Source organism: Trichosurus vulpecula, chromosome 5 (assembly GCF_011100635.1).
Source record: "Trichosurus vulpecula isolate mTriVul1 chromosome 5, mTriVul1.pri, whole genome shotgun sequence".
NCBI classification, from domain to species: domain Eukaryota; kingdom Metazoa; phylum Chordata; class Mammalia; order Diprotodontia; family Phalangeridae; genus Trichosurus; species Trichosurus vulpecula.
In genome coordinates, this window is record NC_050577.1 from 213,934,413 (window position 1) to 213,962,302 (window position 27,890).

General features: G+C 39.1%; 1 protein-coding gene across 1 annotated transcript; it reads right to left on the minus strand.

Moving 5' to 3' along the window:
• Positions 1–27,890, minus strand: ACTR6 (actin related protein 6). The gene is made up of 11 exons (XM_036762172.1): positions 27,668–27,890; positions 24,211–24,328; positions 21,544–21,612; positions 19,715–19,838; positions 18,140–18,275; positions 14,997–15,053; positions 13,586–13,684; positions 13,418–13,496; positions 6,990–7,161; positions 5,353–5,491; positions 1–591 (listed from the first exon to the last, which is right to left on the minus strand). The coding sequence occupies exons 1-11, from the start codon at positions 27,733–27,735 to the stop codon at positions 462–464; spliced, it is 1,191 nt and encodes a 396-aa protein (XP_036618067.1). The 5' UTR covers positions 27,736–27,890; the 3' UTR covers positions 1–461.

The window sequence follows — 27,890 nt, forward strand, 5'->3', positions numbered from 1 at the left end:
TGAAAGACTACACACTAAAGGCAATTTATTAAATATGCTCTAAGTAAAAATTAGAACACTATTTAAATTATTGTTTTGAAGCCAAAAAATCTCTCCTTATTTCCAATCACATATATGCAAAAAAAAATGAACTATCAAAGGCTGAATCTGTTCTTGTAACTATAAAGAATAAAATTTTAAATGCATTTAGTCTCTCATTCATCAATGAAAAGTAACCTGCCCTAAAAAAATAGTGCAAGCCTCGACAGAAGCCTCGCTCCTAAATAAAAGTGTACAATAAAAGTACATACACCCCTTCATACTTACCATTTATGGTATGAGTCACTGAAGCTAAGCTTTCCAAAGCTCTAACACAAAGTATGTCAATCAACTCAAGACACTTTCCAAGATGAAAGATCACAATAGTGCTCATTAGCTTCTTTAAAAAGAACTGCATAAAGACGTCCATTCAGGAATGTTCTTTAAATATCAAATTTCTCTTCACATATGCAATGTCCATTTTCTTCATAATCTTCTCTTGTTACTACCATATCTTCAAAATCATCATTCTCTGATATCAGCTTTCCACCTTCCCAGGAATAAGTAATTGGGCTGAAAATAAAAATAAAGGAACCCAGATGAAGTTGCAAAAGCTACTAGCAATCTCTATCCAACTACTAAACAAATTATACTTAAGAGGGAATACTGAAGTGTTCCTGAGAAGCTGAATAAGCCATACAAGAAGTACACTTCAGAGGGCAAGCCTACAGAGACCGCCTCTGGGCTTTCAGCTAGGGACCAAGCCACTGCTACTCAACAGCACCTGGTGATCCTTTGCCTTCTTCACCCTGTACCTGCAACCTTGGCCTTTGAGAGGTACAAAGATGCCAGGAAGAAAGCAGTTACATAGTTGTGATTGAATAACACAGCCTGAATCTCTCCCAGCTTGGCCTAAACCTCTCTGAGCCTGGAAAGGCTGTTTTTAATTGGGAGCCAAGGCACAAAGGATGCATCGTCTTAGTGTTCTGCTGTCTTTCTGGTCCTGGGGAGACCCAAGGCACTCCCCCTCTGTGGGTACTGACATTATCCTTCATAAAAGAATATGAATGACAACATTTGAGTTAAATTTTAACTAACTTTAACTAAAATTAAACCACAAAACAGATGAAAGTTCCTAGCAAGAGAGACAACCTCAAAGTCAGGAACGCTTGAGTTCCTGCCCTGCCTGTAATATATCCAGGCTACGGGGGGGTTTCCAGGAAGCACTTACCCTCAGTCATATAAACCCCCTGTTCTTGCAGTGGCAGTTTTTGCTTCCTAACTCCTTAACCCAAGCCTCAATATGGTGCAGTCACAAGGGATGTTCCATAAAGGTTTGGAGTAAGGATGACACAGAACAATTATCAACCTCCCTCCCCTGGGGTAAAAACTAGCCCCAGGGAAATAGCAAAGACTGTGACTGACTAGAGGCTCCCTCTGGCCAATCAGCTCCCAAGTCACACAGCCTGACTCACAATCCTTTCAACTCCCGTCCATGGTACAGAAACCATTTTAAGTAGGAATACAAATTGTAGCCATGGGGTAGACAGCAGGCCTTAGCATCAGGAAGACACAGTTCAATTCTGGCCTCAGACTTATGCCTACTTTGTGACTCTGGGCAAGGCCCTTAACTTCTCCATGCCCCCTGCCATCTCTAGGACTCTCACAGCTGCAAAATAGGTGCCAATCTACACAGCAAAAGAGCTTTCTTTACTGGAAGTTCCCTTTATCAATGAAATCATGGGGCAGCACATTAATGCAGCACAGGAATTTGGGAAGTATTTGCAATGTAGTTACCTAGAAAAACTCATGCAAAATCAAGCAATAAATAAAAAATATATAATATAAACATCAACATGATAACGACAAGGGACTCTTGCTGAGGTGATAAGGCATAAATCAAATAATCTGAATTGAAGACAGTGTAAGTCAAAGTTAAACTGCCTGAGACAATACATGCAGTAGGAGCTTACTACACACATTCAGAGATCTGATTTTCATCCTCCTCAACTCTTGGAGGTCACATGGTAACCCTGGGGGCAGCGCTAGCTCTGAGGTTTACCCTGGCTGACCAGACCCTCACCCACGCCCACACCGGACCTCAGTTCCTTCCTCCGTATGAAAGCGGCCCCTCCTTGTTCCTATCTTCTCTCATACTTCTAACTCGGCATTTAACTACAAAGAACATAATGTCATCTCTAACCATGCTTCCTCACAAATCCATGGTCTCAGTAACAGTGTTTCAATCCCTTTTTATGATCCCCAAGTGCTGTAATACATATGCTCAAGTTTTGTATTTAAGAACATGCAAGGTTCAGTCAAATAAGTTAGTTGGATATAAATGTCTACACTAAGGGTCTAGATTTGTACAATGTGATGGATCTGTATCCCGATCTGTGAGATATAAATGATAAAATCGGTCTCACTGATCTCCCAAGAAGCTTGCAAGGCTAGGAGGAAACAGCCACATGTGAGAGTGATAGCTGGAAGAACCATGCCACTTCAATTGATGCCGAACCTCAATTGTATCCATATGGTAAAGAGGCAGGAAGAAAAGTTTTATTTCTATTTTTCTTTAAAGTAAAAGTATAACAAAAAGTTACATTAATTGATACATCTGGTTATTCCAGTATTAAAAATAAAAACATGAGATAAACACAAGTTATTTATAAATTTACTGTTAAAAATCTGAATATTTTCTAGTCGTTTTGTGATGAAGATGAGTTGTTGCCAGACAATCTCAATATAACAACAAACTTTAGCTGTTGCTTGCTTAAATGTTTAACTTTGATGAAAGTTCTTACTACATGTCAAATGGGTAATTAGAGTGAAACTGAATTCTACTGTCTAAGAAATATTGTTCCCTAGGAACCAACAAAAAAATTTAGTTGAAATAATTAACAGCTTCAGCAAAGGTGCAGGATATAAAATAAATCCACATAAATCATTTCTCCTTATTACCAGCAAAGTCCAGAAGGGGGAGCTAGAAAGAGATATTCCACTTGAAATAACTGCAGACCAATCTAAAATACTTTAGTTCTGCCAAGACAAACCCAAGAACTCTATGAATACAATTACAATACACTTTTCACACAAATAAAAGTCAGATCTAAACAAATGGAACAATAATAATTACTCATGGCAAACCAGGCCAGTACAATAAAAATGATAATTCTACCTAAATTAATTTACTAATTCAGAGCTATACCAAACTACCAAAAAATTATTTTATAGAGCTAGAAAAAAATAATAAGATTCACCTGGAAGAACAAAAGGTCAAGAATATCAAGGGAATTAATGAAAAAAAAAACTGAAGGAAAATGGCCTAGCCATACCAGCTCTCAAACTGTATTACAAAGTGCTAATCATCAAAACAATCTAGTCCTAGCTAAAAAACAGAATGGTGGATCAGTGGAACAGATTAGGTAAACAATATGCAGTAGGAATCAACTATAGTAATCTAGTGTTTAATAAATGCAAAGATCCAAGCTTTGGGGACAAAAACTCACTATTTGGCAAAAACTGCTGGGAAAACTGGAAAGCAGTTTGGCACACTGTATGCCAAGATCAAAATGGATAAATGATTTAGACATAAAGGGTGATATCATAAGTAAATTAGAGAAGCATGGAATATTTTTACCTGTCAGTTCTGGGAATAATGGAAGAATTTATGACCAAACGAGACAGAGAACATTTCGGGATGTAAAATGAATAATTTTGATTACATTAAATAAAAAAAGTTTTGTCCAAACAAAAACTGATGAAACCAAGATCACAGGGAAAGCAGGAACCTGGAAAAAAATTTTTCCAGCAAGTTTCTCAGATAAAGGCCTCATTTCTCAAATAGATAGAGAACTGAGGCAAATTTATAAAAATATAAGTCATTCCTCCACTGATAAATGGTCAAAGGACACAAACAAGCAGTTTTCAGAAGAAAAAAATCAAAGCTATCTACGGTCATATGAAAAAATGCTTTAAATAACAAATGATTAGAGAAATACAAATTGAAACAATTCTGAGGTACCACCTCACACCTATCAGATGGGCTAATATGACAGAAAAGAAAAATGACAAATGTTAGAGATGTAGAAAAAGTGGAACACTAAACACTGTGGTAAAGTTATGAACTGATTCAGCCATTCTGGAGAGCCATTTGGAGCTATGCCCAAAGGGCTATAAAACTGTGTATATCCTTTGATCCAGTAATACCACTGCTAGGTACGTATCCCAAAGAAGTCAAAAAAAAAAAAAAAGGAAAAGGAGCTTTTTGTACAAAAATTTTGTAGCAGCTCTTTTAGTGGGAGCAAAGAGTTGGAAATGGAGGGGATGCCCATCAACTGGGGAATGGCTCAGCAAGCTGTGGTATACGATTGTGACAGATTATTACTGTGCTAGAAGAAATGATGAGCAGGATGCTTTCAGAAAAACCTGGGAAGACTTCAATGAACTAATGCAAAGCAAAGTGAGCAGAACACTGTATACAGTTAACAGCAAAACTATAAAATAATCAATTAACTGTGAATGACTTCGCTATTCTCGGCAACACAATGATCCAAGATAATTCCAAAGGACTTATGATGAAAAATGTTATCCGCCTCCAGAGAAAGAAGTGATGGAGTGTGAATGCAGATCAAAGTATACTTTTTTTTAACTTTATTTTTCTTGGGGTTTTTTGTCTTTTTTTCTTTTGCAATATACCTACGGGAACAAGTTCTTCATGACTGCAGATGTATAATCTATAGCAAACCGCCTGCCTTCTGAAGGGGGGAAGGAGGGGAAAGAAGGAGGGAGGAAGAGAATTTGGAACTCAAAATTTTTTAAAATGATTTTTTTTACATGTAATTGAGAAAAAAAAATTTTAAGAATCTAGGAGGAGTCAGTGTGCAGAGTGAACAGGGCCCTGGACCTGTAGTGAGGAAGCCTGAGGATCAAATCTCACCTCAGGCACTTATTAGCTACAGGAACCTGTGCTACTCATTTAACCTCTTTCAGCTTCAGTAAAATGGAGATAAAAAAGTAGAATACTTAGTATAGTATATTCTTCATAGGTGATGTTAATAATTGCTTTTATATGTGATTGAGGAAAAAAATTTTTTAAAAAATGCATTATACACCTGAAAAAAATGGACTGTTGGTAAAATGTACACAATATCCAAAGCAGTATGGTTTTATAATGAAGAATAAAGTATACATGTCCAAAATAAAAAGAAGAAGAAGAAATGAAACTACTGTTAGGGGTTGTGGTTGATTTCTGAAGCACTATCATCAATAAAAAGAATTCCACACCTAGTCACGCTCCCATGTTTTGTTTCTACGTCACAAACTCACACTTACTTTTCAGGAAGCACAACAGAAACATCATAATCTGTTGGAGTGAGACACCGAACCTCTGAATAAACCCGATCCCTGAATCCTGGAAAGAGGGTGTTTCCTCCAGTCAAAACAATATTCTTGAAGAAATGGGGCTGCATTTCTTGTGAAGAAAAAGATATACTGCATTAATAGACCTGAGATTTAGCTTCTGGGAAGGGAAGAATGGGAATGAGGGCAGGTTTCTGGATTATCTCTAATCCAAGGACTCTCTGGTCACACTACACGGGTTCTGCTCAATTAGAGAATGAAAGATAAAACTGAGCTCATGTGGATTTCCTTTTGGGGCGGGGGGGAGGAAATAGCTCCATTTTATCCATATTTGTACTCTATACTTCTGTTAATAGCGGTCAATGTTTTTTGATGATAACAACTCTAAAGAAATTATCCACTCCTCCCCGGATATCTAGAATACTATATCTTTAAAGTTATGGCAGCAGGAAACTGAAAGTCTGGCTTGAAGCCCAAATTTTACTTTATGTCAAGCTAATAACATTCGCTGTGGCAATACTCAAGATTAATACAATCATCAGTACCTCACAAATACAAAAATATTTTAAGAAAGGGTCTAGGTTCCAACATTTGGTTTGATGATGAAAGAGTTGCCACAGAATTGGTGGGTGTAACAACCACTGTAGATATCCCCAGGAGAAGTCACATGGAGCAAAATGAGCACAGGACACAGAAAGACGGGAGACTGTTGCAAATGCGCTGCTGTCCCAAGGACCTCTCACCAAATTAAGGACAAAAGAAGCTAACTTTAATCTTAGCCTTCAATGTTTAGCTACCTGTAAAAAAATCTCTTACTTTCATCAAACATACACTGTGTGAGTCAAATTTTCTTGCCATGTTTAAGCTACTCCCTGGGAGAAGGAAAAATCAGAATAAACATTAATACTTGCTGGCCAGGCCCCCTGAGTCCTATTTAGTAAAGTCTTAGTTCAGTGTATTAAGTAGAACCCAGGAGATGGCTGAAAAGCATTACTCTTCAAAACTCATTACAATCAGTTTACACACCTATGAATCCATAAAGGTTGGAAACCATTCTACTCATATTTAACGAAAATCATTAAAGTGACAGCTTATAAATATTTCTAACCTAATTTGCACTAGCTTAAATAGTACTAAAATAAAGGTCAAAAGTCAGGATCCAGGTACTATCTCATCATAGTTTGAAACTACTCATTAACTATTTGTTGGAAAAGCACTCTGTAAAGCGCTGTAAATGCTAAATACATCTGGGTTATCACTGAAATACTCCTCTGAAGTGTAGATCTTAAGTTCAAATCAGCCATCATGGTTCCTTCAAACTAAGAACACTGTAACAACGGATTGATACAGGGAAAAATTATCAGAGGATATTATGCAATCTCCTTTTTTCTTTAAGTCTTTATAGTTAGAATAGATTTTCATCAGTTGGAATTACATGTTAAAGTCCCAACCAGATGCTCTCTCCATAAGTCCCTTCCAATCTTAAGAGTATGTGACTATACTATTACTGTTCAATACTTGGTGGGTCAAGGGCACATATAGAAAGCACAAATGTTCATACTTTCAACATAAAGCTACAGATCAGAACACCTGTGTAATTACAACTGTACCTTCAGGCAGATTCTGAATAGAATAGACAATAGCTTCTGGGATTCCCATTTCTTGAATGCCTATATCAGAAGGATTAAAAAGTATTTCTGGAACAGCAAATCTCTCATTTGCCAAACGAAGAATTTGTTCCCCAGACTTATACTTTCCACTTAACACCATCTCTTCCCTTGGCTAAAAAAAAATATGAAATGAAAATGAATTAAAATAAGTTGAGATTATATTATTTAATTCATATGAATGCTATTAACATAAACAGCAATGATGCTGTTAGATTCAAGGATTCATAAGACTTGGAAGCATAATCTGTCTCCAGATGCCTGTAACAATATCTAGTTCCTAAAAGTCTACTTTAATCTATAGATACTAAAAGGTTAACTAAGACAGCATCCACATAGGTTTTATTACCTATCATGAATGTATATTTATTAGAGACAAATTATACTTTCAAACTTCAATCAATCTATGATCTCCCCAATCTAGGTACTCCCACCACAAGTACAGACTGCATACCTGCCCATGTGGTGTGACTCGGGTCCATGGTCACCCACGAATCTGTCAAAGAACTGGGAGCCTTCCTCTAGATCTCTTCACCTTGCATGGTGCCAATGGAAGACACAGGCCCTCCTTCACTGACCTCTTGCACTGGCTATAAGACTGGTCATCTTTTTTTTTTAGTCATATAATTTCACTATTGACATCTCTCATACTCCACATAGTTCCTCATCTCTAATGTGTTGCTTACACTTAACTATATGTTCTCCAGTGTCTTGTGGGGGAATCCAAACTTTCAACCCTTTAGAGACTGTAGGGTTTCCTGACTTAAAGCCATACAACATCACTGAAAGAATACTGGTGATAAAATATTGGTGATAAAAAGATAAGCCTTTATGCCTACTCTCCCACCTATACACAATTTTCATGAGAGTCATCTATACATGGAGTACATTGAAGAACTGACAATATCTTAAATAACAGTATCATAGAGAATAAGCAGGCATTCCCCAAGAAATATGGACCACATCTTTATCATTTCACAAGTAACTGAAAGATGCTAAAAATATAAGATCTTGCTATGCTTACTATATGTTGATTTTTTTAAAAAAGCATTAGTGTTAGTGGCATAAAAACTGCCTTACAGGCTCTTTTAGGGGAAGAGGTTTCTCATTCATACATAAAGATCATTTGGGGAATATTACTGTGGCATAAGAAACAATGAATGTGATAAATACAGAGAACCATGGAAAGACCTACACTGATAAAGAATGAAGTAAGCAGAGCCAAGAAAACAGAATACAGTGATTACGACAAATAGAGATAGAATGATTATTAAAGAATAGATATTATAGAATGATGCAAAATTACAAAGACCAAGCATGGCCCCAAAGAAGAGATAGGAGAAGACACTTTAACTCCTTTGTGGAAATGGTGGCTCCATAGGCATGGAGCCTTGTATATATTTTCAGATTTTTTTAACATATTCATCAGTTTTGTTATCTTTTACCTTCTTCCTCTTTTTTCATTAAAAACATACTTTTTATAATGTGGGAGAGCTCTTTGGGAAGTGAGGGAGACCAATAAAGGAGAAAATTTTAGCAATATTAAAAAAACTATCAGAAAAAAAAAATTTAGGGGCAGAGCCATGATGGTAGATTAAAGACAGCAACCCAGCTGAACTCTCTTAATATGCCCCTCCAAATAACTTTAAAACAATGCCTCAAATCAAATTTTGGAGTTGCAGAGCCAAAAAAAAAGGACAAGGTGAGATATTTTCTAGCCTAAGAAAACCCAACAGGTCCACAAGAGAGGTCTATGGGACCAGGATAGAGGCCTGCCTGGAGCATATCCATGCACTGGCAGCAAAAGCGGCAGCTTCAGGAACTCTCAGCCCAAAGATAGGAACAGGATCAGATTACTGATCAGAAAGAAATCACAGGGGACCTTTTGCTGGTAGGAGGTACAACTGCACTGACTGGCAATTCTATTGAATATATGCAGCTCTGGATCACAGTTCCAGGGCAAAGAAAAGCACTTGAGGTCAGTCAAAAGAGAGCTGAGAACCTGGTCAGTTCCAGGGCCAACAGGAATTCTAGTGCTTGTGGCTACAGGGGATCAAGGGTCCTTCTGGGGTAAAGACCAGAACACAGAAAGACCAGCAGAGCAGTGACCACACCTCTCCCCATATCACACCACCCTGCAAATACCAAAAACTTCCACACCCCAAGAACTAGCTCTGAAAACAAGGAGCACAAAAAAGTCTGAAACTTGAGACAGTGCCTCTCTACCCCCAGGTGAACACAGCTGAACTTAAACATAAAGTTTAAAGTCAAGAAATAGGCTGAAAAAATGAGCAAACAACAACATTAAAAAAAAAAGAACAGGGAAAAACAAAACACAAACTCAGAAGACAAGAACATGGAAATATCTACAACCAAAGTCTAAAAGAAAAATGCTAACTGGACATAAACCCAATAAGAATTCTTGGAAGAGTTCTAGAAAATGACATGAATGGTAGAGGAAAAAGTGATGCGAGGAAATTATGAAAAGAGAATTAACAACTTGGTGAAAAAAAGGCACAAAAAGAAACTGAAGAAAATAACATCTTAAAAAGCAGAATTGGCCTATTGGTAAAAAAGGAGCAAAAATTCACTGAAGAAAAGAACTTTAAAATGCAGAACTGGCCAAATGGAAAAGGCGGTACAAAAGCTCACTGAAGAAAATAGTTCCTTAAAAATCAGAATTGGACAATTAGAAGCTAATGACTCCATGAGACATCAAGAAACAATAAAACTAAATCAAAAGAATGAAAAAAATATAAGAAAATGTGAACTCTCTCACTGGAAAAACAACTGACCTGGAAAATACATCAAGGAGAAATAATTTAAGAATTACTGGACAACTTGAAAGCCATGATCAAAAAAAGGGCGTAGAATTATATTTTAAGGAATTATCAAGGAAAACTCCCCCAGTATTCTAGAAGCAGAGGGTAAAATAGGAATTGTAAGAATCCACTGATCACCACCTGAAAGAGATCCCAAAATGAAAACTCCCAGGAATGTTACAGCCAAATTCCAGGTTAAAGAGAAAATGCAGCCAGAAACAATTCAAATATTGTAGAGCCACAGTCAGCATCACACAAGATTTAGTGGCTTCCATATAAAAGGAGCTGAAGGCTTGGAATATGACATTTCAGAAGGCAAAGGTGCTAGGATTACAACCAAGAATAATTTACCCAGGAAAACTGAGTATAATCCTTTGGAGGGGTGAGGGGTGGGGGGTAGAGAATATTTAATGAAATAGAGAACTTTCAAGCATTCCTGATTAAAAAAAAAAGATTAGAGCTGAATAGAAACTGACATTCAAACACAAGACTCAAAAGAAGCATTAAAAGGTAAACATGAAACCAAATTCATAAGAGCCTCCATAAGATTAAACTGTTTGTATTTCTATATGTAACTTTTAAGAACTTTATTATTTTTATGGCAGTTAAAGGGGTTTACATAGACAGGAAAGAGGGCATGGATGTGAGTCAATTATGGTGGAATGAACTTCAAAACAAATGAAGGGGTACGAAAGAGGGATATGCTGGGAGGAGGGGGAAGGGAGAGGAAGAATGGGGAAATTTTTCTCACTCAAAAAGAGATATGCAAGGAAGAACTTTACAATGAAGGGGAAAATGGGGGTAGGGAGATGGTAGGCAATGCTGAAACTTCAATCCCACAGGAATGGGCTCAAAGAAGGAAGAAATTATGTGTGCGTTTCATATACATATGAAATACACACACACACACACACACACACACACACACACACACACACACACCCTCTCTCAGTTCTGTATAGAAATCTATGGGAAGGGAACGAGATAAGAAAAAGGGGCTAGGGGAGTAGGGAAGGAGATGAAATGGAAGCCAGATTAAGGGAGGCAGTGGTCAGAAGCAAAACAGACTTTTGAGGAAGGATAGAATAAAAAAGAGAAAGAGAAGGATAAACAGAAGTAAATGGGATACAGGGAAATAGACAGTAATCCTAACTGTAACTGTGAATGGAATGAGCTCACTTATAAAACAAAAGTGAACAGCAGAATGGATTAGAAAACAAATTCCAACAATATGTTGTTTGCAAGAGATACATTTTAAACAGAAAGACACACAGAGTTAAAATAAAGGGTTGGAGCAGAATCTATTACGATTCAACTGCAATTAAAAAAAGGCAGGGTTAACAATTGTGGATCTCAGACAAAGCAAAAGCAAGAAAAGACCTAAAAGAGATAATCGGAGAAACTACTAAAAGTTACCATCGACAATGGAGTAATATCAAAAATATTTAGAACAAGTTTCTCTAACAAAGGCCTCATATTCTCATACAGAGAACTGAATAAAATTTATAAAAATAGGAGCCATTTCCCCAAGTGATAAATGGCCAAAGGATATGAAGGCAGTTTTCAGAAGAAGAAATCCAAGTTATTTATGATCATATGAAAAAATGCTCTAAATCACTACAGATTACAGAAAGGCAAATTAAAACAATCTTGAGGGACTACCTCACACCTATAAGAAATGACAAATGCTAGAGATCTTGAAGGAAAAATAGGTACACTAATGAACTCTGGGTGGAGCAATGAACTAGTCCAACCATTCTGGAAAACAATTTGGAACTACGCCCAAAAGACTACAAAACTGAGCTTACCTTTTGACCCAGCAATACCACTACTAGGTTTTTATCCCAAAGAAATCAAAGAAAAAAGAAAAGAACCTATTTGTGCAAAAATATTTACAGCAGCTCTTTTTATGGTGTCAAAGAATTGGAAATAGAGGGGATGCCCATCAATTGGGGAATGGCTGAACAAGTTGTGATATATGATTATGATGGAATAATACTGTGCTATAAGAAATGATGAGGGGAAGGGAATTGAGAAAAACCTGGCAAGACCTATATGAACTGATGCAAAGTGAAGTGAGAAGAACTGTGAGATCATTATACACAGTAATAGCAATATAGTAATGATGACCAACTGTGAATGACTTGACCACTCTCATCAACACAATGATCGAAGACAATTCCAAAGGACTCATGATGAAAAAATGCTATCTACCTCCACAGAGAGAACTGATGAACTCTGAAAAATTAAGAATAATTTTCTCACTTGCTCTATTTCTTTATTTCTCAATGTTATTCTTATCCAAATGTTCCATAATAACTGTACATATTAAAATATTACTCCATTTAAGAGGAACATAGAAAATGAAACGACTCTACCCTGTCCAAATTATTCTATTTCTACAGTGGTCAAGTTAGGCATATTATTCCTTCTCAGAATGGTAAAGGGGAGTAAAAGGAAAGGTGTTTTCTATGAGTGGGAGACAAAATTTTGCAAGTTGTTCCTACAAATTCCTGCAGAAAATATAGTTCATTTGCATTATGAAGCATTTTTGCAAATATGTGTAAAAAATTATATTTTCTGGAGTTAAGAGAAATAATATGCTTTATTTTGTCAGCACAGAAAAAAATCTAAAACCTGTCTTTGTATAAACTGATTAAATGTTAATTAAGCCGTCAATCTGCATTTTTAAAGAATACAATATTATATGAAGTTTTTGCCTTTTTAAAATGAGTATTTAAAGTGGGGGGTGCCTTAATTACATAAAAATGAGAGAACTTTGAAAAAAAAGATCTTAGAGGTAGCTATTTTAGTTACAAAAATAATGAATATAGGTCATAATCACTGCACAGCTCTCATGAATCCAGTTCTGGTGGCATCCATTAAGAAGTGTAATCGCTATAAGCTGTGCAGCTGTTATAGGAAGTAGTCTGCATCATCCATCATTTAAAACTGCTCAACTGAAGTCTGCCAGGAGGCTCTAGAGCACATAAAGCCAGAGAAGGTGTCATTTCTCAGCAAACAGCCCAAATCAAGGTTCCTGTTACCTGTGATCACGGAATTCATAAAGACTACATGAAGGTTTTTGTTTTGACAAAAGCAAGGAAATATTTGTGAAAGTTGTTTTTCACTGTACAGTTTTAAAACTCCTAAATACAAAGCACTGAAATGCCAAATTTTAACAATATCCTAACTAAAAATCCTTATGTAAGTATGTCATTCTTTTCCCCTATCTTAACCAATATTATTACATAGTTTAGTTTTTGTGTTTGCAGAAAAATTTCTTCTCTGTGACTCAAATTACACATTAATGAAAAGCAAGTGCAATTCCAAATACATGTCAGCTAAGTAAATATAAAACTATACACATCAAGAAATATAAGTTTCCAAACATAATAAAACTTATGAACAGATTAAGGTTACTAATACATTAATATTCATTGGGAAAATCAATATTAAAATGATTACTCTTAGTCTCTCTCTGAAATGTTCCTGATCCTATGAAAACATTAACTCTTTACTCAAAAACTGTGACCTCCACAAAATTACCTTACAAAACCCCTTTTTAATTGTGCTGAAATCAGGCAAAACGTAGTCTACCATAACTGTATTTTCTTCTCCTTTCAATCTGAAAAACAAAAGAGATTTTAAAATAGCTTGGCTTTGTGTTCTATGACCTGGAACTGACTTCGATCGTTAGTATATCAAAATGCATACTTTGCAATATCCATGTCCTTATAAAAATCTTGAGACACATAGCATACATCTTCTTTCACCTGATTAATTACATGTGTTTCATCCATGACATGTAGCTGTCTGCAAAGAAATGAAATACAAATAGTCTGAAATTTAAAATCTAAAATTTAAAATAACCTTTTATGTTTAGAAGTATTTTTCCTTAAATTCTACAGTAAACACAAGAACAATTAGATTTAATGAAAAGTCTGCAAAGAACTATACTATAAAGACAGTATCTTATTCATATATATATTTTAATAAAAACAAACATTTTAGTTCTAAAAGAACCAAACAATAAACATCTTGCATTTTATATTGTCTTTCATTTCTCCAAACACCTTCCCCTCCATTCTTTCATTTGATCCTCACACAACTGCAGTGAAGGCAGGGGTTATGCCCAACTTACACATGAGGAAAATAAGGCACAGAAAATGGAGGTTACTTACCATGGTTCACTCACAAAAACTTCAGCTAGCCCAAACCCTTGGGGACCTAGTTTTTCTACATGGCAGAGTTTTCCACAGAGATGAAGGTTTGACTTTCTGAGCACAAAATAGCTTTCTTTTCATCATTTTGGATTGAAATCTAAACCAGATTATAGACTTCTCTACCTTATGAAACAAGTACATAGAACATTATTTATCTTTGTGTTGATGGCTCAGGGTCAATAATTACCAATTTTGATTACTGATTGTGCTGTGATAGTGACATCCCTCCCCGCCCAAAGGTTAATGAAGTATGTGGTACTGTTTCCCTTACACTAACTGGCCCTGAGATACTGGGTTTTTTAATTCCTCAGTTTGCTTTTTATACTTTTTCTGACTCCTCTTTTGCTGTAAGCTGTCACTTTTAAAAGCTGTTACTGTACCAGCCTGGAGCAGACCCCTTGTCTGTTAGGACACTGACAATCTGCTCTAGGTTGGGAAACACAGAAAACCTGGACTACTAGTATTCTATCTGCAATACCAACACACTGGCTCAGGGGGAGGGCCTGAAGGGCTTTCCTACAAGCCATGAATTTTAGCTGCTCCAAAGTCTTTTCCTGCACCCTATGTTCTAGGAGGGCAAGAAAGCAAGGAAGCTGAGGTTTACAACACTAACTGTTCATTTTTAACTTTTACTCATAATGTATTTCTATAATATTTATATTATTCAATTTAGTAATCAAGTATCTCATTACACTGACATCTCAGGCTTCAAAATATACTGTGAAATTAGCATAGCAAAATCAGAGTTTATAACAAGTACTTCAGATTTTGTAAATCAAATCATTAAACACATTCAAAGCTCCATAACATGCAACGTAGGTATATTTGAGAACTGTCGCCATGAGAAGAGGCATAAAGTTCATGACTTGCCTATACAAAAACCAAAGTAGAAAAAGTCTTACCTGTAAGAAATTATCTCCTTTAGATGATTGGTCAGAAGCTTTCCTCCGACATTAATACTAAAGGGGAAATGATCAAATTTTAGTTTAGCAATCATCTTTATTTCAACACTGTAATTCTTTTACTTAAAAAAAAAAAAGTGGGCAGAGCCAAGATGGCAGATGGAAAGCAGGGACTTGCATAAGCTCCCCCCAAGGTCCCTCCAAACACCTATAAAAAATGGCTCTGAACAAATTCTAGAACTGCAGAACCCACAAAATAGCACAGGGAAGCAAGGCTCCAGCCCAGGACAGCCTGAATGGTCGCAGGATAAGGTCTATCACACAGAATTGGGAGCAGAGCAGAGCCCAGTGTGAGCCACGCCCAGACCAACCAGACCAGGAGCTGGGTAGAACAGGCCCTAGCAGCCTGAATCAGTGAGCTGTGGCAGTTACCAGACTTCTCAACCCACAAACACCAAAGACAACAGAGAAGGTTAGTGGGAAAAGCTGCTGGGACAGAGTGAAAGGAGTTCACTGTTCAGCCACCGCCCTGCGGGCAGCGGAGGTGATGCAGCTCTGAGGCTGCTTACAGAGCTACAGCTGTAGTTGCTTCTGGCCCCAGGCCCACCTGGTGGGAGGAAATAAGTGGCAGATCTGAGCTGGAGTGCAGAGCCAGCTTAGATGAGTCCTATCCAGGTTGGTTATTCTTGGGGGAGGAGGAGTGCTGGTGTGGCAGAACTGGCTGTGTAGAAGTAGCTCTGATAACAACAGCACATACCCTCAAGCTTGGAACAAAGTACTCTACTCTACAAGCAGTCATACCCCAATGAAAAACTCAAGGGTCAAGTAAGTTGGCTGGGAACATGGCCAGGCAGTGAAAACAGACTCAGATTCAGACTCAGACTTTGGAATCTTTTTTTTGGTGACAAAGGCCAAAACATACAGCCAGAAGAAGTCAACAAAGTCAAAGAGCCTACATCAAAAGCCTCCAAGAAAAACATGAACTGGTCTCAGGCCATGGAGGAGCTCAAAAAGGATGAGGAAAAGGAAGTTAGAGAAGTAGAGGAAAAACTGGGAAGAGAAATGAGAGGAATGTGAGAAAACCATGAAAAACAAGTCAATGGCTGGCTAAAGGAGACCCAAAAAAATAGTGAAGAAAATAACACCTTAAAAAATAGACTAACTCAAATGGCAAAAGAGCTCCAAAAAGCCAATGAGGAGAAGAATGCCTTGAAAGGCAGAATTAGCCAAATGGAAAAGGAGGTCCAAAAGACCACTGAAGAGAATACCACCTTAAAAATTAGATTGGAGCAACTGAAAGCTAATTAGACTTTATGAGAAATCAAGATATTGTAAAACAGAACCAAAGGAATGAAAAATGGAAGACAGTGTGAAATATCTCATTGGAAAAACCACTGACCTGGAAAATAGATCCAGGAGAGATAAGTTAAAAATTATTGGACTACCTGAAAGCCATGATCAAAAAAAGAGCCTAGATATCATCTTTCAAGAAATTATCAAGGAGAACTGCCCTGATATTCTAGAGCCAGAGGGTAAAATAGAAATTGAAAGAATCCACCGATCACCTCCTGAAAAAGATCCCAAAAAGAAAACTCGTAGGAATATTGTCACCCAATTCCAGAGCTCCCAGATCAAGGAGAAAATACTGCAAGCAGCCAGAAAGAAACAATTTGAATATTATCTAAACACAATCAGGATAACACAAGATCTAGCAGCTTCTACATTAAGGGATCGAAGGGCTTGGAATATGATATTCTGGAGGTCAATGGAGCTAGGATTAAAACCAAGAATCACCTCCCCAGCAAAACTGAGTATCATGCTCCAAGGCAAAATATGGATTTTCAATAAAATAGAGGACTTTCAAGCTTTCTCAGTGAAAAGACCAGAGCTGAATAGAAAATATGACTTTCAAACACAACAATCAAGAGAAGCATGAAAAGGTAAACAAGAAAGAGAAATAATAAGAGACTTAGTAAAGTTGAACTGTTTTGTTTACATTCCTACATAGAAAGATGATGTGTATTAATTCATGAGAACTCAGTATTAGGGTAGCTGAAGGGAATATATATACATATACATACACATACAGACAGAGGGCACAGGGTGAGTTGAATATGAAGGGATGATATCTAAAAAAAAAAAATCAAATTAAGGGATAAGAGAGGTATATATTGAGAGAGGGAGAAAGGGAGAGATAGAATGGGGTAAATTATCTCACACAAAAGTGGCAAGGAAAAGCAGTTCTGTAGGAAGGGAATAGGGGGCAGGTGAGGGGGAATGAGTAAATCTTGCTCTCATAGGATTTGACCTGAGGGGGGAATAACATACACACTCAACTGGGTATCTTACCCCACAAGGAGGAAGGAGATAAAAAAGGGGGTATGATAGAAGGGAGGGCAGATAGGGGGAGGAGATAATCAAAAACAAACACTTTTGAAAAGGGACAGGGTCAAGAAGCAAATTATAGTTAGTCTTTCACAACATGAGTACTGTAGAAGGGTTTTACATAATGATACGCATGTGGCCTATGTTGAATTGCTTGCCTTCTTAGGGAGGGTGGGTGGGAAGGGAAGAGGGAAGAGAATTTGGAACTCAAAGTTTTAAAAACAGATGTTCAAAAAAAAAAAAAAAGGTTTTGCATGCAATTAGGAAATAAGATGTAGAGGCAATGGGGCATAGAAATTTATCTTGCCCTACAAGAAAGTAAAGGAAAAGGGGATTGGGGGAGTGGGGTGACAGAAGGGAGGGCTGACTGGGGAACAGGGCAACCAGAATATATGCCATCTTGGAGTGGGGGGCGGGGTTGAAATGAGGAGAAAATTTGTAATTCAAACCCTTGTGAAAATCAATGCTGAAAACTAAAAATAATAAATAAATTAAATAATTTTTTTTAAAAAAAAGAAAATTTAAAAAACAAACTTTGCTACATTTTTACTATTGCTTTCATTCCTGAATCTTTCCTTCTCTCCTCCCTGTCCTCAAAACATCTCTCATAACAAATATTTTTAAAAAGGGGGGAAAAATGCAATTCTAACAAGCCAAACTAACCACGATATTGTCTAAGCCACACAGTATTTTCAATGTGATCATTTATAATATAATGATTTTTTTTAAATAAAAACAAAAAACAAAATGTAGCTTACCGAATTATTGCTTCCTTTTTCTTTTTACTTCTACAATATGGTACTATATGTGTAAAGGAATAACCACTGTCCACAATGATGCAGCATAATTCAGACGGATTATCTCGGAAATACCGATGTGCACTCAGGCCTCCAGCTACAATAAAATAACCACATATTAAGCAACCTTCCACAGTACATTGTTTTTAAAGTGATGAGGAAGGAAAGCAAATAAAGTAAGTATACCTACATCTTTTCCTCTCATTGTAACATGGTAGTATTTTTGTTCCTGAAAAACCTCAAGATGCAAGAAAGACAAATTTGCAAGATAATATCACTGACCAGTAGAGAAGATCCCCACAAAGTCTTCCTGCAGTTTTTAACCACTTTATGGATGACCTAGACTCTAGAAGATAGAAATACGTGGCAAACAGCTTGTAAAGGCAAACTGAACTTCCTCCTGTCAGCACATACAGGGATAATTCATTACTCATGTGAAGTATCTGTCCATGAGTGAGGTACTATGGACCAATTCTATAGGATGTCTATCCAAATGCACCATCTGCTTTTATCTTTGTGGACTATCAGGCTGAACTCTTTTGAGTGCTAATATATTTCATTTCGGAGGCTGCGCAGTGTTCTAGGGCTTGATACAATCAGTCCAATGTCACGCAGAGGCATGTGGAGGACTTTACCATCTACAGAGGTCCCCTCTTTCATCTGGATCTTGCACCCAGTGAACTGGGCCTGGTCTTGAACAGGAGGAGCAGAACTAGCTAGACTGTCTTTGGGAAATGATGCAGAATCCATCTGTAAAGATTGTACCTGACAGCTACGAGGGTCCATTCAGCTCTAGATGCATGAACCCAGACCCTGCCAGAGAGACCCAGCACAAGGCTCTTAAGCTTTCTGAGCTTCAATTTCTTCATCTCTAAAATGGACTGAGACTGAGAGATCCTTGAGGAGGTCCTCCCCAGCTCTAAGACTCTACTTTCAGGAAGTCACCATGCCTCTCCTACAGCACCAAGGATGATCAGAGTAACAATAACAACATCGACAGTGATAAGACACTCCAAGCATTTTGGTCACCTCTCTCCCTCTTCTTTCTTGAAAACTCTCTGGACCAGTTATTGAAGAAAGCATCCAAAAGGTCCTTTTCTCACAACCTCCTCTAAAGCAGATGTGCAAAAATCCTTTGCCTCACTTGACAGGAGATGCTTAAAAAAATCTGGTGATTTACCTCAAGCTGCCCAGCTAGCAGCTGTCAGAGCCAAAACGCAAAGCCCAGTCTTCTGGCTCGAGGACCATCACTCTTTCCCACACATCCTCTCCATCCTAGGCACTGGAGTAAAGAAACACCTGGGCCACAGGCCCTCTCAAGTAGTTCACAATCTAGGGCAGAGACTCAGAGAACCACTAAAATGAGTGGCACAAGACCAACTCTCTGGTTTCTTCTAGCTCTAAAATTCCATGACGAGTTCTTTCAACCAAGAAGGGCTATTTCCTCCCTGTAATATTCTAGGATTGCAAATCTATGTTCATGTCATCTGTGATCATGGCCATCCGACTAAATCAGCTCCCCCCAAATCAACTCACCATTGACTCTAAGCACCGCTTGGAACTGATATTCTTCAAACAAGATTTCATTCATCGACTCTTGAATTGAAGTGAAGTTGAAATAAGGTTCTGTGATTATAATGTTCGTGTCAACAAAATCAACCTGTAGGAATACAAAATATACAAAAGCTGTTTTATGACATCAACAAGAATAGTGACAAGCTGCTTGTTAGAGCTCTCGCTATGCCTAAGTACACTAACAACCAGAAGAACTACATGGATTTTTTTGAGAAAGCAGAAGAATAAAAAACATAGGAATGAGCTACAAGTCAGGCCTGGCTCACCCTGGAGAAACATAAAACATTGTCTTAATCAGTTTTCTCAAAACTCTCAGGACCAGGGACTAAAGAAGCCCCCAGAACACAAAGCTCTTCTGATGAATGAGCTCACATACTGAAGAAAAATGGGAAATGAATGTAATATCAACAGATAGGAAAGGTAGGCAGGCAGGCAGACTGGTCTCACTGGAGCAGCACAGAGCCCCGCAGGGAAGGCAGGAAATAGCAGGGACCCTGCACATCTGACACCCCACCCCTACTCCCAGCTACCACTTTCCCTCAGACTTTCATGGGGAGAGTCCAGGACCCTAAGCCCCAGAGCCCCAGGAAAAGACAGGCTGCCAGCCCAGTGCCCATAGCCATCATCCTAATCCATGCAGAGATGTCACCTGGCAACTGCTCCTGCAAGGGCTGCAGCCAAAGCTACTGGAGCCCCAGGAAAGAAAGCTCTAGCCACCGAAGGCCTGGGCATTGTCACATGGTTCTACATCAGAAATGGCTATCATCTGATCAGTAGAGCTGACATTTAAAGAAGTGGCCTGGCCGTCTGCTTTCTCTCTGTGCCCTAAGGATCACAGAACCTTTTCATGACTTCCAGCTGAAGCCACCCACGTGTTGTCTCCCTCATGTGGACATCAGCTCTTTGAGAACAGAAACTATCTTAGTTTTGTACTCGTACTCCCAACTCTTGGTATAGTGGTTGGCCCAGCATACAAGCTGAATAAAAGCTTTATTCATTCATTCATTCGTTTACCGACATGGCGAGTGATTCACTGTGCCTGCAGAACTAAGACAAGGTAACCTTGCAACTCTGAAATCCAATTCCTTAAATATGATACAATCACAATATTGAAACCTGACAAACGCTAATTCTGAATTTTAGTCTCCATATATAGTCATCTTGCCTGGAAACAGAAATCTTATTTCCTTTACAGGTGGTTCAGCTGACAGTGTAATAGTTTTTATGTCAGGAAGGCATGAATGAGTTCAAGTCTTGCCTTAGACACACACTGGCTAAGTGGCCACAGGTAACTTCCGTAACCTCTGAGTGATCATAACTTCACAGACTAGAGCACGGGCCTGAGGAGGCAGGATATAAACCAGGTGTTCCTGACTCGGAACACAGCACTCTATTCACCATGGCCCAGACATCTCTTAGAGACTCTAGGTTATACCTGTGGTGGTGACCTTCATGACTGCAGGGAGTTTCTATAATGGGAGTTTCCCATTGTGATAAAACTACAAATCTAGACCTCTGTGCTCCCAAACCACCACCACCACCAAAACATGCTTAGAAAATGAAAGCCTAGAATATAGCTACAGACCAAATGCAAATGTGGTAAATGTATATCTAATAATGCATTTATTATCCCGATATTATTTCAGTTTTAACAGTCACAAATAGTAACTATATTAACACTTTCAAAGTGAAGATATCTACCATCTTGAAATCTTAAATGCAGACCTGTTCTTCAATATATTAATAAGCCTTGGAAACAAATCTGAATACAGAGTATAATTTTTTTTTACCTGATACATTTCTTTTCCAAAAAGGTAATCCCAAACTTGTCTCTGAACATCCCAATTCACCAAATAGCCCTAAAAGAATTCAGAAATTCAAGAATAATCTTTAAAACATCAAATGGAAAAAAAGTCCAAATAACATCAGAACAACTCGCACAGCATACATTTATTAAGAAACTACGAAGGGCAGGATTCATGCAAAATGCTGAGGGCAGATCATCTCTACTCTTGTGGGGTTTGTAGTCTATTAGTTGAGTAGGGAAGGTAAGAATATACACAAGCAAGTATAATCTATAACTATACACTATTCTCTCACAAAAAAATGCAGGAAAAATGCTGTGTGAAGTTGAAGAGGGGAAGATCCCCATTAGATGTGTGGAGATATGCTTAAAGGATGGGAAGGATTCCAAACTATGAAGGAAAGGAAAGGGCCTTCTTCAGTAGCTATGGCTGTAGCACCTCCAGGAGGCCAACAGAGGCAGGAAAACCTGGGGGTACATAGGGGACAGCAGGGACCCTAATGTGGCTACACTGAAGTGTGCAGAAGTGACAGCATTGGATATGTTGTAATAAAAGAAGGGTACCACTAACACTTTGTGGAGGGACCAAAAGCCACGTGAAAGATTTTGTCTTTACTGAGGAGATGACAGGACGCTTTGACAGAAAAGCTTTGAGCAGGAGTAATTTAACCCATCCACTCAATACCATTGAGCCAGCAATGATGTGAAAGATGGGCTGGAGACAGGAAAGGAAAGGCACAGAAAGACTTGGTGGAGGCTGTTGTTAGGCAGTGATGAAGGCCCTTTCTAGGGTGAAAACAGTGAGTATAGAGGAGGGAAGTCCAAAGCAAGATATTGTCAAAGTCAAATCAATGGGACTTGGCAAATGATTGGATATGGGAAGACAGAGAAAAGAGTCAACAATAATGCCAAGGTAGACTGATCCATTGGAAGAAAAAATGAAGTCAGAAAGAAGAGCAGGAGAGAAAAGAGAAAAACAAAAAGCCATTCTGAGTACGCTAAACGGGAGATGCCGATGGACATTGAGGGGAAACAGCCTGACGGGAGCTAGAGACACTCCGGAAGAGCAGTCCAGCCAAGACACCCTAGTGTGAACATTTGCAGAGAGATGAAGGGCAGAGAGGATGGGAATAACTGAAACTGTGGAGGAGAAAAATGGCAAAGAAGCCACAAGGACCAAACTACATGGGAACATGCACCAGTTCAGCAACAAGAGGCCGAGAAGGGGAAGCTGGAGGGGAGGGGAACAAACACTTGGAATCCCCTGGTGTCCTATACACACACAAAAAAAAATCACTAAGATTTTCCTGGCTGATCTACCTTCCCTCATTCTGTGTTAGATTTCAAACTACAGATATATCCCTGTTAGCTCAAAATGGATATGAAGTAATACTTAAATAATTTAAAAGAAGAGAGCCTGCCATTTTATATCTGCTTACTTTCTGATATTAGACAGATTCATCTTGCTTGGCTTATAATGAAAACAAGTACATTCATTCCTACTGCGAAATCTGCATGTATAACTTAAGTGAGCTTACCTGGTAACATGACATCACTGCCATTTATTCTTAATAAAACCATGTAATTTCAAGAAAAATTTATTTGGTTTTAGTAAGAACTTAAATCAACTTTTTAAAAATTGTATTATAACTTGCCTTAAATTTAAATTTACCCATAATTATTTTTTTTTAATTTAACCATCTATGCTGAAAAAACAACATGGATCAAATATGTACATTATTAAATACATGAAATGCAGTTGGACACTTATCCCAGTGATTTACAAACACACAGACAGACCTTAGACATATACAGCACATGAATAATGAGCTGAGCCCAGATTTGAGAAGAAATAAATAAGACTACATTTGGGAAACTTTACAGTGTTTTCAGTCGTCCTAAGCTACTCCCTACTACAAAAGCTCATCTCTTTACACCGGTAATGTTCTGGTCTTTTGTGTCCCAAATTAGTGATTTCAATGGTTTAAGGAAATCCCTGGGGAGGAAACTCTCCCCACTGATGCAGATTGACAACTGTGGTGCCCTTTATAGAGAGCTTCATGGAGCACTTCAGAAGCTTGAGTGACTTACCCAGGGTCACAAAGCCCAGGTTGCACTGGCTCTCTCTCCCCTTAGCCCACGTTTCCTCATCTCTTAGCATGACACAGAGCTTCAAATTATGAGACATCCATATCAGGATCACATTTTCAGGTGACAAAAGGGACAATGGAAAGACACAAGGTGGGTATAAGCAGGTTACATCCATGACCAAAAACGATGTGTACACTAAGTAAGGCATAAAAAGCATTCTTGAGTGGTTCATAAGCTTAAAAAAATATATTCTGATAAATGTATTTCACTAAAATTGCCCTCCTTTATAACCCTATGCCTTGTACTTTATGCATCTAAAAGCAGGATCCTGAGAAAGGGTCCCGAGCTATAAGCAGACTGCCAAAGGGGTCCAGGCCATGAATGAAGGTACAGAACTCCTGTTTCAGGGACTACGTACAGAACGTGCTAAGACTCAATGAAGATAGAAAGACACAGAAGGTTGAAACCTGCTCCAGTGAAGGGAGCTCCCACACCAATGAAATAATGATGCATGCTAATCTGTTATAAACACTGTACTGAAAACAAGGCATAATTTAATTACCTTCTGAAAAGGCAGGATGTAAAAGAGTCCAGAAGGGTCCTTTATTTCATCTATTTGATTGGCTGTAAAGGTTTTAAGACGTGCTGTTTTTGACCGGAACTGACAGTTTGGAATAACACTGTTGAAGAGAAAAAGTAGAAACTGCTTGAGATGTGAACGCCTGGAAAACTGCGGAACACATTTTTCTCCCTGAAGATTCCCCATCCTATCCCCATAATAGAAACTATGGATAATAAACATTTTGTTTACATTTTTCCCAGTGTTTTCCCAAGATTTTAATACCTGTGATGGAAAGGCCAGCAAGGATTTGCCTAATGAGTAATGCCTTCGCACTGGGAAAGGGAGATAGGGAAGGGGAGATCAGATTAGGGAGGGCTAGACAAGGGATCTAGGACTTCATTCCAGAGGCTCTTCAGCAGCATATCCATGGCTGAAGAATGACATGTAGTTATCTACATGATGAACTAGACATGGCAGCCCAGATTAGTGGCTTCTGACCAAAAGAGCTAGATGATATGGATGCCCCTAGAAGTCTACTTTGGCGTAAGGATCTATTACTGCACAGAAATGAAATGTCTTGAAGAACTGTGATAAGTATTGCTGGACCAGAAACTACGTATAAGAAGCTGGGGATAAATATTACTGAGCCAGAAAGCCCAGCAAGGAAGCAAGTCTAAAAAATCCCAGCATTTGGGAACAGCTCTGATCCAGCCCCTCCCTTGTACAAAACCTACTTCCATGATTCATAAACACCCTCAGAATGAAGCCCAAACTTCCTAGTCAAAGACTCAAGACCTTCCACAATTTACCATGCCACTTCCATCTCTGACTTCTCCCATCAACTACCTGAAGCTTTGTTAACACCTCCTCTGCCTGGAGTGCCCTCCTACCCCATCCCTGCCTATTGTCTCAGCCAGCGGCTCACCTTTCAATGTTATCCCAAAATGCCAGCACTCTCACCCACAGCCAGCAGCGGGAAACATTTACAGAGACTCTAAGATGTACAAAGTGATCCATATTTTTACACTTGATTATCATGGCAACATTGTGAGAAGGATACTACAGGTGCCATTATCCAAAACCTAGAAAGCACTTAACCTTCTCTGCATTACTTCCATCTTGCCCACTGTCACTTAGTGAAAATCAAGGTCACCATTCCCAAAAGACTAATGATGGAAAATGCCATCCACATCCAGAGAAAGATCTATGGAGTTTGAATGCATTCAAAGCAGACTAGTAGCTCTCTCTTTTGTTTCTTCTTTCTCGTGGTTTTTCCCTTTGGTTCTAATTCTTCTTTACAAAATGACTAATGTGGAAATATGTTTAACATCAATGTATATGCAGAGCCTATATCAGATTGCATGCTGTATTGAGGACAGGGGAGCAGAGGGAGAGGGAGAAAATTTAGAACTCAAAATCATATAGAAGTGAATGTTGAAAACTAACAACAAATGAATAAATTTTTAAAAACAAAAGAAAATCTAGGTCTCAAAGCTTTCCTGATTTCCTAATCAAAAGTAACTATTCTCTATTTTCTCAAGGCATTTTGCAGACAACACTTCTCTGTATATGTCTCATGATTCGCGGTTCTTTAGGGAGCTTGTGCATTTTTAAATGTCTATAGTGTCCTGCACATAGTAGGTGATCAATGGCTATAATGGAAATGCAGAGAAAGGGTGAATGTGAGGGGCATAAAGAGTTCTAAATTTTAAACTGTTTGCCAAGATTAAAAAAAAATCACTGTAGCTTCAAAACTTAGTATTTATCAATCAGCACATACTTATTTTTCATGTATTACATGCCAGGCATGGAAAGGCACTGGCGATAGGAATACAAAAAATGAAACAATTCCTACTGAAAAGGAGTTTACATTTTAAGGGAATAGGGGAGACAAGAACGTTTTGCTAACAGAATTTTGTATCTCTAAGGCAACTTGCCCATTTATATAATAAAAACATGCTGTTTTCCAATTTCAGTAATTTGTATTTATGCAGCACATTAACACGAACACATTTAATTTTCAAGACAACCTTGTGAGGTAGGCAGATAATAACTTGCAATTATTACACACTTTGCAAAGCACTGAAAAAATTGCATCCAATAGAAAGTGACAAGCTATTTGGGAGGAGGGGGCTGTTCATTTTCGTCTTTGTCTTCCCATCACCTAGCACCTAGCAGACATTGAATAAATGCTTCCTGATTAAATGAACGATTGGAAGACACAAAAGCTAGAAAATAGCCTTCCTGTCACACAGGAAAATTCAGCGTCTCCTTTAGAAGCTTTCCTAGTCTCATAATTAAATCATTACCACCTGCCACCAGAGGATGTCTGGAAACTTAAGTATGAGCTTCGGAACTGGAAAAGACCTTGGGGAACCTGTAATCCGACTCACTCATTTTGCAAACGAGGAGACTAAGCTACTTACTCAATGTCTCCTAGGCTGCATGGGACAGGGAAGGGACAAGAGGCCAGAGGAATACTTCTGAGAGTCTGATCTAAGAAGCTGCACAGGGCAACGTAGAGACATTGCTGAACCCTGTTCTCCAGGGCAGCAGGGAGATTTCTACCCTATAAGCGGCATGGGACATTCTGGAAGAAGCACTAGAGGACCTGGAGTCTACAAGCAGCATTTATTAAATGCTTACTGTATGTGGTGCGTTGTGTTTAGTGAAGACTATAAAAGACAAACAATATACTGCCCACAAAGCTCACATCCTAACATGGAGGAGGAAGAAACAATTGTAAAAAGTCTACAAAAGTAACCCTAATCAGAAAGGGCTGTACGGGGGAAAGGGGTGTACCAACACCGGCAAAACCATCCTGCCCAAGGCTGAATGTGAGCTGAGCTGAGCGGAACCTCATATGAAGCTGGGAATATCAGCGGGTGGAAGGAAAGGAGGGCATTCCTGGCATGAGGAACGGCCAGTGCAAAGGCAAGGAGTCTGGAAACGGAAGGACTAGTACAAGTTACAGCCAAAAGACTTGCGTCCCTGCGGAAGTGGACCAGAAGCTCCTGAAGGGCTGGGCCTCTTTCACTTTGGACCCTCTCACTAACACACCCCTTCCCCCCGCCCCCAAGACGCCCTAGGCACTCGATAGATGAATTCATAAATGGGACCCGAACCGGCTGTTTGCTTCTCCTGAGATCTGTGGCGAGGGCAGCCTGGGGCCTCAGTCTCCCTCTCGGGTTATCAAGCTTGGAGACTCCTCCCAGCCGGTCACCCAGGCCAGAACCCCCACCCCACACCCCAGCCCCGGCCTCCACGTGCGTAGGCGGGACTTCCGGCTGCAAACACAACAACTCCCCCCCTTCCGGGCCCTCTGGAGCCACCACAAAATCGGCTACTGAGTCTCCCTTCCCCTCCAAAGCCGCCATGCTCGAGGACGCTGACGAGACTCCCCCGCCGTCAGGGACGCCCACCCCTCCTCACTCCGGGCCGAGAAGCGACCGCTCACCTGACGCTGTCGTGGCTGTAACCGATCTTGGCGTTGTAGGCCCCGTTATCCAGCACTAGCGTCGCCATTATCCCTCCGCCCGCAGAGGAAACTACTGCGCAGGCTCCGTTTTTTGCAGGCGGTGGCCCTCTCTTTCTGGTCCTCCGGCCCGTGGATACTCTATGGTTCGGCCTGGTGGAGAGCCCCGCGGAGCGATCCGCTGCGCACAGCGCCGCTCTCGGCT